The sequence below is a fragment of the Pararge aegeria genome, chromosome 1 (assembly GCF_905163445.1).
Source record: "Pararge aegeria chromosome 1, ilParAegt1.1, whole genome shotgun sequence".
Classification (NCBI taxonomy): domain Eukaryota; kingdom Metazoa; phylum Arthropoda; class Insecta; order Lepidoptera; family Nymphalidae; genus Pararge; species Pararge aegeria.
The window spans coordinates 8,311,944-8,325,198 of record NC_053180.1 but is presented as its reverse complement, the minus strand read 5'-3'; the positions used below and the strand labels follow the sequence as shown (position 1 = coordinate 8,325,198).

The following is a 13,255-nucleotide window of genomic DNA, read 5'->3' as shown; positions in this document are numbered from 1 at the left end:
TTCAATTAGTATCTTTAATTGTAGGTGTCATGAAAAAAGTATAGAAGACTTGTTTTTAAGTTAAGAAACATGTGCATTGAACGCGGATTGTGCAATATTATCATCATATTCCTTGCTTGCGTTATTTATAACATTTTTTTTATTTACATTCACTTTGTAAACCCAGGCTCTCATATTTAATCGTTAAGTAAAGGTAGCATTTTTTTTAAATCTATGCAGTAGCAAAATCTCCAAACTTTTCTACAACTTGGTGCAGTATTTGTAGGCGGATTTTTATCCAATATTACTACACATCCTGTATATATGCCTGTAATTATTATAAAATATTATTTAAAGTTTCAAGATGTGTAGATGTTTGATACTCAATCACTCAAACGGTTGAACTAATATAATTGTTATTCCATAGAAAGATGGAGGCCAGGGTCTTGTAAAGGAGCCTTTTGATACCGAGAAGTTATTTTAGTTCTGCGAGAAAACAGAAACTAAACGAACGCGAGTCAAAGTTCAAAGCAGTTTTCAGATAAAAGTACTTAATATTAACGCAAAACGACGATTGTTCCTAGGGATATTAAAGCTTATAAGCTATACATATATGTGGGAGTATGAGTTTGATTTAGGGGATATACTTTATAATATTTTTTTAGTAGGTCGCAACATTGTAAAGTAAATTATAAAGACATTACAGTAACAAATTACTTAATGCTCGCACACAACGTAATTACATCCCATCATGCCCCTTTAATTATAGAGCTGGTAGAAAAAGTAGTTCATTACTAACTGACATGCGCATGCTCCGCTATTTTTAATACTTTTAGAAAAAGATAAAGTACGTGAAACAATACTGTCTATTGAAACGGCTGGGTTCTATTATAGATTTAATATTTTTTAGCGTTCCGAATATCCTGATGGAATCATGAGATTTCTTTATTGTTTGCCTGTATGTGTCTGATATACTTTTTTCTAAGTTAGGCTTAAGCTATGAAGTTTATAGTTACGTTACACAGCCAATAGTCAATCAAAGCTTTCATTCTTAAAGTCTCGCTGACTGGCTCCATTTAAACCTAGAAAACTTCCTGGTGACTAGGATCTTGCAGTTTACACAAAGCGCAGGTGAAGAGAAATTATACGAAAAATAACTATCTAAATTACCGTATTTTTATGGTAAAGTTATTAGGTCAAGTTAGAAACCATTAAAAAAACCTTTATTAGCCACCTTATGGATTCAAGCCTGTGACCTCCCAATTGCCGCAGCACTCACTGCCACGCACAGAGAGTGACCAGTGCAGTTAAACGCAGAAGGTGTAAAAGTTATAAAAAACTAAGAAAAAATTTTAGTTACTCGTTAAGCTTTATAGCAATGAACTGCTGAACCGCTAGTCTGAAGTCTTCGCAGAAAGAGGAACTATCTGGGCATGTATAATGTAAAACTAAGGTCTATAGTCGTGAGTCGTGACCGATGATATTATATTAGTATTAAGAAATGCGTGCTCATTAATAAAATAAGAAGAAATGTACTTGCTAGGATCATAAACAATACCATCTGATTATAAAAGGAAATACGATTTACAATCTAATTAGTAGAAATGCTTGAGTTCAAAATAGTGAAACAATAGATGGGGCATTTATATTCTGTGACAGTTTTTATGGTCACGTTTCGACCACGGTCAGTCTGGTACAGTTGGAGCATTCGATATTTTATAAGCATCGCACGAATATACGTACAAACATACACTTGCACCCACAACGTAAACAAGTTATTCAAATTCAAACCTTAACATCAAAACACAAGGGTTAACTCCTCTTACAGGATCCGCAAAGATAATGTTCTGAACTCGTTTGTGACCGACATTTATTTGCAGTTACAACTAATAAATGTCATTATATATTCGTCCTTATTTCCTGGAAATAGGAATGCTAACATCATTTTCGGTACTGCAAACAATTATAATGGCCTCTGCCATTGTTTCGGTCAACTTTGAACCATATTAGGATGGCTGATATTCACAGGGTGCCGGCACTTTATTACTGTTCCGTTATGTATGTGAACTATTATTCTATGGAAAATCTCATTATTTCACATGTGTGATGGCTTAATATTCTTGCAAAAACTACATAAATAAAAGCAATCTTCCATTATAAAAACATTTATTCAGAATGTTGCCCCATTTATGCAAAAAAATCTTGCCTAGATAGAGCTAGATAAATTTGATGCTGCTGGGAATTTTAAACTACTCCCGGGTAAATAATTAGAGAATTTTCTACTGTAATGTGCCTTTGATATTTTATTTGGATCTGCATTAATGTGATGCCAGTTTTTTCCATACATTGACAGTTCTTTGCTGAATCGCCTATGTATTTTAGTGGAAGATGACTTGGATAGCCAAGTTATGACCGCATTCTTACCATATTCCTCCAAATCTAATATTGCATGGCTAGAAATTATTGTCCCATCAACTCTAATCACTAACAAGTGTGGAATGCATGTAATTCCATACATATATTTAAGCACAGGTATTAAGGGGCACGCAAAATTAAGAGTGAACCAATTAGCTTGTTTTTCGTAAGCCTTAGACATTTCCTCTTCATCTTCGTCCAGAGGTATATAAATAACTTCGATAGGTACGTTGACGAATTTAACGTTTTCATAAATATCGTAGAATTTCTCGATTATCCCATCCTTGTCGGTTATGCCGGCTGAGAAAAGTAGGACAATAATATCTGCGTTCGCCTCGAGCCATTCGAATGGTATTCGCTCCTTGTTTTTGTTGAAAATCGCAGCTTCGTTAAGCCAGTTGTAAGGCTTGAAAGCATAATCGGTTGATTCCATTTTATAGATAAGATAAAAATGTGATTCACTTGTACGAATTTTGAAACGAAATATTATTTAATATTTGTGGCGTTTAGAAATATTATAAAATATCATTAGTTTTTGACATTAATTGTTCAGCACTATGCAAATTCGCAGTTGACAAAATTACATGCCTATCAGTCAGTGAAATGACAGTTTCAAGGAATTTACTCTATAATTCTTATGTGTTCTATGCATTGATTTAATATGTTACTACTGGCTACTGGTACTCTGATATTATTATAGTTTCCCTTTCGTGGATAGTTTAGTCTTTAAAAAATGGTCCAACAAGGGCCCTTCATTGAGGCCAAAGTAATTTAATTAGACAGCGATGATGAAATGAAATGAAATGAAATGAAATATTTATTTTGCTAAATATGGGTTAATTATTGGTGTTTTGGATATAAAGTTCCAACATATTCTGTTAATACATCAACATGCAAAATTTAGACATTAAGTCATATTAATAATAATATTACTTGTTATCAATTATATAAAATAATGTTCTGAGATTTATAGTGTCATATTAGATCATTGTATTTGTTATTTAATCACAATTCTAAGTTTTAATGTCAAATAAATACAATTAAAATTAAATTTAATTAATTAACAAATGTTAATCTCTCTCTCTCTTGTTCTGAAATCAGAACAAGAGAGAGAGAGTATCAGAGATACAATAACTTGCAAGCTTTAAATCATATTAGGAACTTAACTAAGCTAAGTAGTAAGTTAATATACGCAAGTAGGTACCCAATGGTCATAATATAAAGAGATTCACAGATTTTTTTCAAAGAATAATATTGTTTAGTTAATATAGAAAACATTATGATATGATAATATACAGTTATTGATAGTGTCATATGCAGAGATAGGAATCTTAACGAAACCGCAGTGACAGTAACTAAAAGGGCGACGTCGATTAGCAAGTATTCATAACATTTAAGTGACAAACTGGGTGATAAATAGGCGTGAAGTTAAACCTAAACTGTTTTGCATACAAGCTCTACATTTATAACCTTTTTTTGTTACATGGCAGCTGAGTTAGGGTTGTCGCGATTATTTTTTTATATAAAATGATATTATATTAAATGTAATTTTAAAATGACAGCAATACTCCTTACAGCAAATATATTGAGAGGGACGTTTTTCAAGTCAAAATTGGCACTTTTAGGAAAATTATTATGGCTAAATAAAAGTACGATAAGATCTTTAAAGTTTTATGTTTTTTTATTTATGTTTTCCTATGGCAACCCTATTGAAATTAAAAGACCGGTACGCGCATAGTATCTACGCTACGCGACGCGTACCTAATAAAATGGCAGGAATCAGTTTGTTTCTTGCATGTTATGTTAGGGCTGTATACGATTTCTTTCAGTAATAACAGTGGTTCACTTAAAAACTATTAGCGTTTCGGGTTCACACATAAGTCTCGAAGACAGTAGGTAAATTATGTACCTCTAAAGCCTGTGAAGTATTTTTTCGTTTTTCATTTACACGTTGTATAATGCTAAAATGTGCGTGTAACAGCCCTAGCTTCATAAGATCGATGAAGTAATGAACTTGTATTCGCATCAGATAAGCAGTTACACCATTGTACGAAACTTTATTTAGGTTAATATCAAACTTGCTGTAAGCTGTGTATTGTTGCTGTATAAGTGCGCAAGTGTTGCTTAGACACCTTAAAGCCTGATAGATTTTATTTTAATACAAAGGGTTCTACCTACCTCATCATCGTCAAAACCTTCACATCTAATATCCTACAGATAAGACGGGCGTCCTCTCTCATTGGAAAGGTATCTTCAGTGCTTTTACCCACCATGCAGTTTTGTGGGCTTTTATTGATAATAATCGGGGCCGACGGCTCTCCGAGGCACGGGATGAAAATTTGGCAGACCCTTACCTCCGGGAAGTCGTACTGAATATTACTTAATTGAAAACCCCATTTCTCCCAACCCCAAGCTAAGTTGATAGTTTATTAAAAATCCAATCCGCGAATCGATTCCAGGCCCTCGCGAGTCGCGATTCGTAGTTGAATATAAGTTATACGCTAACCACTAGACAAAACATGATTTAGGTAAGTTTGCGAATCATTCAGATCATTTAATCTAGCACGAATTTATTACACACTGTGGCCAGATTGGTGAAATCTAAATATCCACATAGTTAGTTAGGTTTACTTACTTATAAAATACTAGCTTTTGCCCTCGGCTCCGTTCACGTTAAGTTCAATATTTGATTTGATAAATTTTATGGTTAAAAAAAATATCTTGCTGCTAATAAATATGACGGTAAATTACTAATAATATCAGGAACCTCCATATAAATTTTCATTCCCTATTTGATGCCATTGGAGTTGGAATTTTAAAATTTGTGAAACACATTTTCTTTATTTTTAATTGAAAACCTAAAATCAAAGTTTCATGGATGTAACTTGAAAAATAAATTGATAAATGAAGAATATTATACCAACTTTCAACCCCCATTTAACCCTCTTAGGGTTAGAATTTTCAAAAATCCTAAATCGGATGCCTACGTTGTAATAACTCATCACCATCTTTGCCTTTTATAGATGACGAAATTCTGAGGTTCCAAAACTGAAATAAAATAAAACCGGCTTGAATACCTTCTCCTTTCTCGAAGTAGCTTAAAAAACAAAGTTTTATCGAAGTATCAGAAGGAAGAGGTACCCACCTACTTGACTATTTATTAATGTGTTCTCTTAGTAAGGTGTCGCAAATGCAGCCATATGATATATCTTACCATTAGCAGGTAGTTATATCACCTTGTAATCAGCTCATGACACGTTTCGCTGCGAGCTATTCTACAAGGACAGAACGGATTAATCTTTCCCGTTATTTTACTTGGAGGCAAATTATCTATTTTGACGTTGTAACACCTAGAACCTCGGGCGATGCGAAGAAAAACGTAACCCACTCCTCATGATATACCACTATCATGAGGAGTGGGTTACGTTGGACAGTTGCACCCGTGTTAGTGCTTCGGTCAAGTGGTAAGCATGTTACTTTACGGATGACGAGGACCAGGGTTCGATTACCGATTCAGGACACAAAGGAGGATCATCATCGTCATCATATTAACCCATTATCGGCCCTCTACATGGACGGGTCTCCTCCCGCAATGAGAAGGGGTTAAGGCCATAGTCCGCCACGCTGGCCTAGTGCGGATTGGTGGACTCCACGTAGTAGATAACTCTCAGGCATGCAGTCATGCAAGCAGCATGCCTCACAATGTTTTCCTGTACCTTGAAGCAAGTGATATTTGAATTGCATAAAACGCACATAACTTAAGAAAAGCTAGAGGCGCGGCCCCCGGAAAGTAAATCGTAATCCTACCCACTGGGTTTTAATTTATTTTATTCCACTACAAGTTAGCCCTTGACTGCAATCTCGTGGTGGTAAATGATGATGCAGTCTAAGATGGTAGCGGGCTAACCTGCTATGGAGTATGGTAGTCATACCCCTAATAAGCGTCATAATGGCATCTACGAGTCATCGCACCGGAAGACTAAATCGCTTAGCGGCACTACTTGGTCGGTATGGTGGTAACTAGCCACGGCTAAAGCCTCCCACCAGACCAGACCAAAGAAAATTCAGAAATTATAAATTCCCAAAGTGTCGCGGAATTATAAAAACATATGTCGACACTCGACTTCCCTTGCGCAGCGGTGAGCGCTTTGAATTTAAGTAGGAGGTTCGGTTCCCGATGGGAGAAATTTGGAAATTCAAGTAATTTCTAAATTTGGGTCTAACGCCAAAGGCGTGCCAGATATTTATCGATACGGTGCGATAACTGATTGGGATGCCAAACTTGTTAAATCCGCTACCATCTTAGGCAGCATAACTTGTTACATGTGAATTATTATCATTAGCGTGACAATTATCGTAAATACGTAACAACCATTTGTGCAGCATCTTTCGTAGCTCTAGAGCTAATATCCTATATATCTTTCTATCCTTCGCGAGAGAAAAATTTAGCTAGGTAAATTACTGTTTCTGTGAGAGAAAATGATTAATCATTTATTTTTCTTGTATTTCTCATGATGATTAATTTCCCAATTTTTTACCGGGCCTCAAGACTTAAGTACATCTTAAAAGCTCTAGCTATAAGAAATAGGTGCGTAGATACCTAATGCTTACACATTCAAAGCGAACGAAACAAAATTCTTTATTACCATTATGTTACCTGCCTACTGGTATAATTAGCAATAGAATACCTTTGTACCTACCTAGTGATGCCGGAGGCAAACGACGGATAAATTGATAACGAAACATTAATTTCTAATTGGATAGTATAATAGGTTTCTAACAAACATACTTAGCAAAATCCCATTAAATACCTAATCAAGTTTCATTGGGTATTCCAACCCGTATTAGAGCAACGTTGTAGCGCCAAGCTCTCGAGGCCTGTGACCAGAAGCGCTGGTCACAGGCTCTGGGCGCTGTCAGTCCCAGGTAACATGCTGGCTCACAGATTTGCAATACGTACCTACTGCGTAGGCAAAAATAAAGTTTGTTAAGAGCATACTGCCAATCCTCTTATACGTGCGTGTAGACGATTTCTACGCGATTATGCGTAAACGCGCTGCGTCCATGAACTGTAGACTCGCGAGTAGCACTAACGCCCTCCTCAGCAGATTAGCTTGCAGACAGTCCTCTCTGGAGAACTTGGAACGTTGCTCATGTATGCGTTAGGGGGCGCAATTAGTTTTTTAAGACAGTTTTATAATATGGTTACTAAGAAATTATGGAATTTATTCTGACTTAAAGATTATAATTTTTATATTTTTCAGGAGCTCTTCGTGCCTATCAACACTAAGGGAGAGATGTACGAGGTTTGTCCGGAAGAGCTATCGCCTACGGAATGGGAAGAGACCCCGTCCACTGCCCCCGTGCCCCCTGAGATAGCGCAGAGAGCTCATCGCCTACCCCATCTGTTAAGCCTGTGGAGACTTCCGACTCGAGTCAGGTTGCTGGCCGGCACTGTACCTATTGAAATGGCGCATGATGTTGGAGGTAAATAATGTTATCTCTTCTATATAACCATCTCCGGTCGAGCAGACCTGGCGCAGTGGTGAGCGCTTTGATCTTATGAGTCGAGGTCCCGGGCCCGCTACAATCTTAGACTGCATTACATGTTACGTAAGAATTATTATCATTAGCGTAACAGATATCGTATTGGTGCAGCATCATTCGCAGCCATAGAGCTAAGAACCTAGATAAATCTTTCCGTCCTTCGCGAGAGAAAGATTTAGCTGGGTGAATCCATCTTGTCTATGAGAGAGAATGATTAATTATTTATTCTGCTAGTACCTATTTCTGATGATGATTAATTATTTAATTCCCAATTTTTTGCCGGGGCTTAAAGACTTAAGTAACGGTTAAAAGCTCTAGCTATAAGATAATGTTGCCTAGATACCTAATGCTAACACATTAAAAGCGAACAAAACTAAATTCTTTATCCATTATGCACCCTTCTACACAAAAAGTTACAGGAAAACGCTTTTCATAGTTACTTAGTAATACAGTCAGTGAGTATAATATTCGAGCCAACTTGAATACAAGTATTAAGATAAATTGAATGAGACTAAATGATGTACCTACCTACCTATATTTTAGGATTAGTCAAATTAAAAAAAATATCTCGATAACTTTAGAATCACTTGTATTCCCAACATTGTATCAAATTATATATATTATTATACAAATTAAGTTTTAATTAGATAAGATTGGCCATAAAATATTCTGGAGATGATGCGCTCCGCTTGGTTTGTAACGACTCTTATAATCGGTATCCCCTTTTTGTACTTATTATTTTAGATCCGGTTCTTTAACTATAATAGCCATTGAAATGCAATCTTCATACTTTTTAACTGCGAAGTTACAAAATCCTTCGTTGATATCATAATTGCACCACGTAATTTACCGATATGGTCGATAAAATAACGATAATAATCGCTATTGCCAGCACCGCGTTGAGAGATGATCCTATAAATAAACTAGCAATGCTAGGTTCGCTGACCAGTTTAACTTGTTTTATTAAATTTAGTCTTTTGTCATGCCTGTACACACCGATAAATCATACTTACATGATTGTAATCTCTTTATATGAATAAATATTTTAATATCCAGACAGTTCCTGTGAATGCCTATGCGTAGAAATACATGACTTAATTTGCATATTTAAATTCCAGACGATCTACTACTGCGAGCGGCAATCACAGAGCCAGTATTGGTTATGTGTACTCTGCCAGAATATAATTCGTTGCCGTCCAGTCCGAGCAAGCAGGTGGACCCGCGGTACCACGCGAAGGAGACGCTACAACTACTTCCGCTAAATAGTAATATCAAAGTTCGCCGAACACAGCTCGGATTCGAAAATGAAAAGAGAATGTTTCTCTCCGCTCGTCTCCAGAAAGCACTAACCTTCTGTCAATTGAACGTTGACAACTGGATCAGGCAGATCTCGTACGCAAACTCTACTGTCGTAAGCAAAGCAAAAACAGCAGAGGACCTTATCAAAGAAGACCACGAACCCGTAAAATTTGAAAAAGAAAAGAAATTCACCCTACAAGGCTTGAAACTAGATCCAACCCGGCTGTTCGGTAAAAGTGATAAAGTATTAAAAGAAATCCCTGATGAAACAGAGGGTTCCATAATATTTTTAAGTAAAAACGAACTCGAGCATATGAACTATGATGTTTATAGTGATGATGAAGGTAAGGATGACAAAAGCGAGGAAAAAGCAGAGTCAGAACACTTTGCTAGTGAAAAAATGCACGTGTTTAGAGAGGACACGGAAAAGAAAAAAGGAAATTGGTTCAAAAATTTGAAACTATTAAAAAGCACAGAAAAGTTAAACGACAAAATAACAGCTATCGAAAACGGTGAAAAGTATAGAGACATTAAAGACCCGTTTGATCCTTTGGCCGAAAAACATAGTTCCATTGAACGATATCAAGATATGGCTAAGCTTATTGAAGATCGTTTTGGAGCGTTTAGAAAGAATGATGGGACAGCTGAAAAGAGTCATTCCTATAAAAGTCTTACAACGTCTTCATCTGAAATGGGTACAAGCCAATGTAGTTCCAGTCATAAAAAACCAGTACTGACTAAATCAGTGTCGGTTCAGACAGGTATGCCAGACGGCTCCTTCACAGAAGAGGAAGACAGTGGTATCAATATGAAGCATGGTCGTAAGAACCTAAGTGTAGATCAAATAAATTACTGTGGTTCTATGGAAAGTGATTCAAGTTCTGGAAGAAAATTAAAATCTCTAGATGAAAATATGCTAAAGAAATCATCAGCAACAAAATCTTCAACAAACCTTGAGAGACGACAAAGGATACAACCAGATTTAATACCCGAAAAAGCTATGGTCAAGTCGGAGTCTTATAATCAAATACAAAGCTGTGAAGAAATCAATATGTTTGGAGCTGGCTCACTTTATAATGACAATGACTTCGAAATTAATTATAAGCAACACTCTTTCATTACGGAAAAATTGTGTTCAGAATTTCATGTAAAGACAAAAAGGGTATTAAGCAAGTCCACCTCTAATTTACTACACCCTAAAAAAGCGAGCGACAAAAAAGAAACTAATAACAGTAACAGTATGCCAACTAAAACCTCGAACGAAAGTGACAAACTGGTTAACTTTAGAAAAAAAATTGACAAACCCAGGGCTCCTACGCCCAAATCTGATGTAGAAGACTCCGTTCCTGTGGATATATCAGAAGAAGAACCTCAAATACAAAAGAAGCTAAGACGGTCTATATCCTCCATTCAAAAGCGAAAGTTACCGGTTATAGAAGATTTACCGTACGGTCAAGTAGCTGATGCTGTTCACTTGGAAGAGGAAAAAATTGATACAGATTCAAGCTCTGATAATATATATGCTGAAATTTGTACTCCCAATGGTAATAAAACCAGTGAAGAAGATAATTATGACTACAATGTAGATGTGCTTGCAACTGATCCTGTGATTTGCAATGTAAAAAAAGAAATTATTAATCGAAACGATGAAAGAGCAAGGCAGTTGAGTGTTAACCAGAATCTGGATAATCCTTTTAGGCACATAGAAGTGGTGGTTATAGAGAAAACAACAGATTTCGAGTTGGATAATTCGAGTGTTGCGTCCAGTGAATTTGATGAAACGGGAAGTAAAAATGATGTATCTATAGCGATAGATTCTTGGGAACGCGATAAAAGTAAGACCTCAGAACCAAAACTACACGCTATTAGATTAGAAATAACTAGCAATATGGACGATTACCCAGTTGAGAATCAAACATTAGAAACGACAGAGGTTCACCTTAGTAAAGATAATTCTTTAAGTTTTAGCAATAGTATCCATTTGAATGGTACATATCCCAACGAGGCCATCTATGATACTTTAAAATAGAATAGTTGTATTATATTATTGCAAATTTAGCACACATAAGAGTCACAAAATGTATAGGTAAGTAGACACATTCTTAGAATGGTATTAAAATGTCGCCTGCACATCATTTTATTAAAATCTTACTTTTTTAGAATACCCACATTCATATAATTATGATAATACGTACGCTCAAACCAGAGGTTGAAAGTAGAAGAAATTATTTGAAATGCGACATTATTTTTCCTGATAGAATTGGTACAGTAAACTATTCAGTATTATACAATAAAGGAGGTACCTCGGTAGAAAAATAGTAAGAATGTAGGTAAAGCCGGGTACCTAGATATTCTAAAAGAAGGCGACGAAATTATTTAAGGACGACTAAAGATTACCTACAATCTTATACTTATATACAATATTTTAGTAAAAATATGGAACCATGTCATCAAATATTGGCACCTGTAATATATTTTAATAGTAAATATCTCAACATTTAAAAAATAATAAACATAAGATGCTTCTTTTTAAAATGCAAGATCTCCATTCTAAAGATGGCCAAAATCGGTGCTAATAGGTGCTCAAATAAATTGTAATTTAATTATATTAAGGCCACACTATGTAGAAATATAGCCCTATATAAGAGAAGTGAAAACCAAATCGGTTCCTTGTCAATTACGTTTAAGAGTTTGAGAGAACTGTGACCAATTTTCTATTGGCATTCATGAAAAGATAATAAAAGTTACACATGTAATTCTTATTTTTTTATAACAATCGGGCTCTATTTCTAAGTATCACATATCACATGACAATTATACTATTGTAAATTTTTGTATTATATAGTTTTAAATACCTAGATATAGTGTAATATTTTTAACGATTAAGTCTGATGCTCTCGAAAACGAAATGTAAAAATATTGTTTCAAAGAGACGCTTTCAAGATACGAATAAACGAATACTGAAAAATTTGTTTCTTTTACTTGCTACTAGCTGATTCATAGACTTTTGACGTGAATATTTTAAGGTTCATTTTATAAATATACAGAAGTGGTAGAACATCACTAGATAGGGGTTAACTATAACTTCGTTTTCATACAACCTTATACAAACATTATTACGAATTGTATCTAAATAAATAAACTTTCCCTCAGTATATACGTATAATTTGGGTACCTTCAAGGCTAGAGTGAATAGGCTTCTTCTAGGCAAGCGTGCTCCAACCTAGACCTCATCATTGCTTTCTTACGGGCATGATTTTCGTCAAGCGCTGGCCTATCGTTAATAAAAAAAAAGGTTTTTTAGTACCGGCAGTAGGTTCATTTCTTTATCGGAACCGTACTAAGTACGGTTCCGATAAAGAAAGGAAGCTTTTTTGGCGGATCGTTCATTTCGAGGCGCGGAAAACCAGCTACCATTTTTTCCGACAACGGAATTTCTTTTATTTGTGCATGCAATTATGCCCATAAAGGGGGGATTCTATAAATTCATATTTAAAATTGATACCGCGACAAAGTAGCTGAGATTGCTTAGTTCTGTTAACAGAACTGCTGGGAAAAAAGAGCATGAACCCTCGGCAAGTTTATTGAGCGTTATTGAACTCTCAGGCATGCAGGTTTCCTTCACCGTTGAAGCTAGTGCTCTTTTAATTATTTAAAACGCACATAACTCAGAAAAGTTAGAGGTGCGTGCTTTGATTCAAACTCGGCCCCCCGAAAGTGAAGAGCTCGAACCCAACGCGCTCTCACCTCTTCATAAATTCTATACTTAAACATAAAAAAGTTGTAGTAGAGGTTTTTGTAACAGCTCAGTCCAGGGAAGCACTACCGCCATTTATTCAGTTGTATAAATTTAGACCGTCTCTATGAGAGTCGACAGACCCACAATAATTTATTTACTTACTAGCCCGTGACTTCGTCTGCGTGGACTTACGAATTGGGTTCAAAGATTTGTTCGTTAACAATTTTTAATCCTACCACGAGAACTATTTAAGAGATCGGTATAGAAAGTACATGT

General features: G+C 35.7%; 2 protein-coding genes across 2 annotated transcripts in view; one reads left to right on the top strand and one right to left on the bottom strand.

The window, feature by feature from the left end:
• The window catches only part of LOC120637182, a 134,720-nt gene extending 122,520 nt beyond the window's left edge, over positions 1 to 12,200 (top strand). Inside the window, exons 5-6 of the mRNA XM_039908866.1 lie at positions 7,659 to 7,881; positions 9,060 to 12,200. Of these exons, the coding sequence (XP_039764800.1) occupies positions 7,659 to 7,881; positions 9,060 to 11,269 (2,433 nt within the window). The 3' untranslated portion in view covers positions 11,270 to 12,200. The remainder of the gene's footprint in view (positions 1 to 7,658; positions 7,882 to 9,059) is intronic.
• Positions 2,168 to 2,878, bottom strand: LOC120637199. Its single transcript, XM_039908903.1, has one exon. The coding sequence runs from the start codon at positions 2,825 to 2,827 to the stop codon at positions 2,186 to 2,188; it is 642 nt and encodes a 213-aa protein (XP_039764837.1). The 5' UTR covers positions 2,828 to 2,878; the 3' UTR covers positions 2,168 to 2,185.
• Positions 12,201 to 13,255: the final 1,055 nt, after the last annotated feature.

What these genes read in the sequence shown, in the direction of transcription:
- LOC120637199 (XM_039908903.1), bottom strand. Translation starts at nt 2,827, where the DNA reads ATGGAATCAACCGATTATGCTTTCAAGCCTTACAACTGGCTTAACGAA.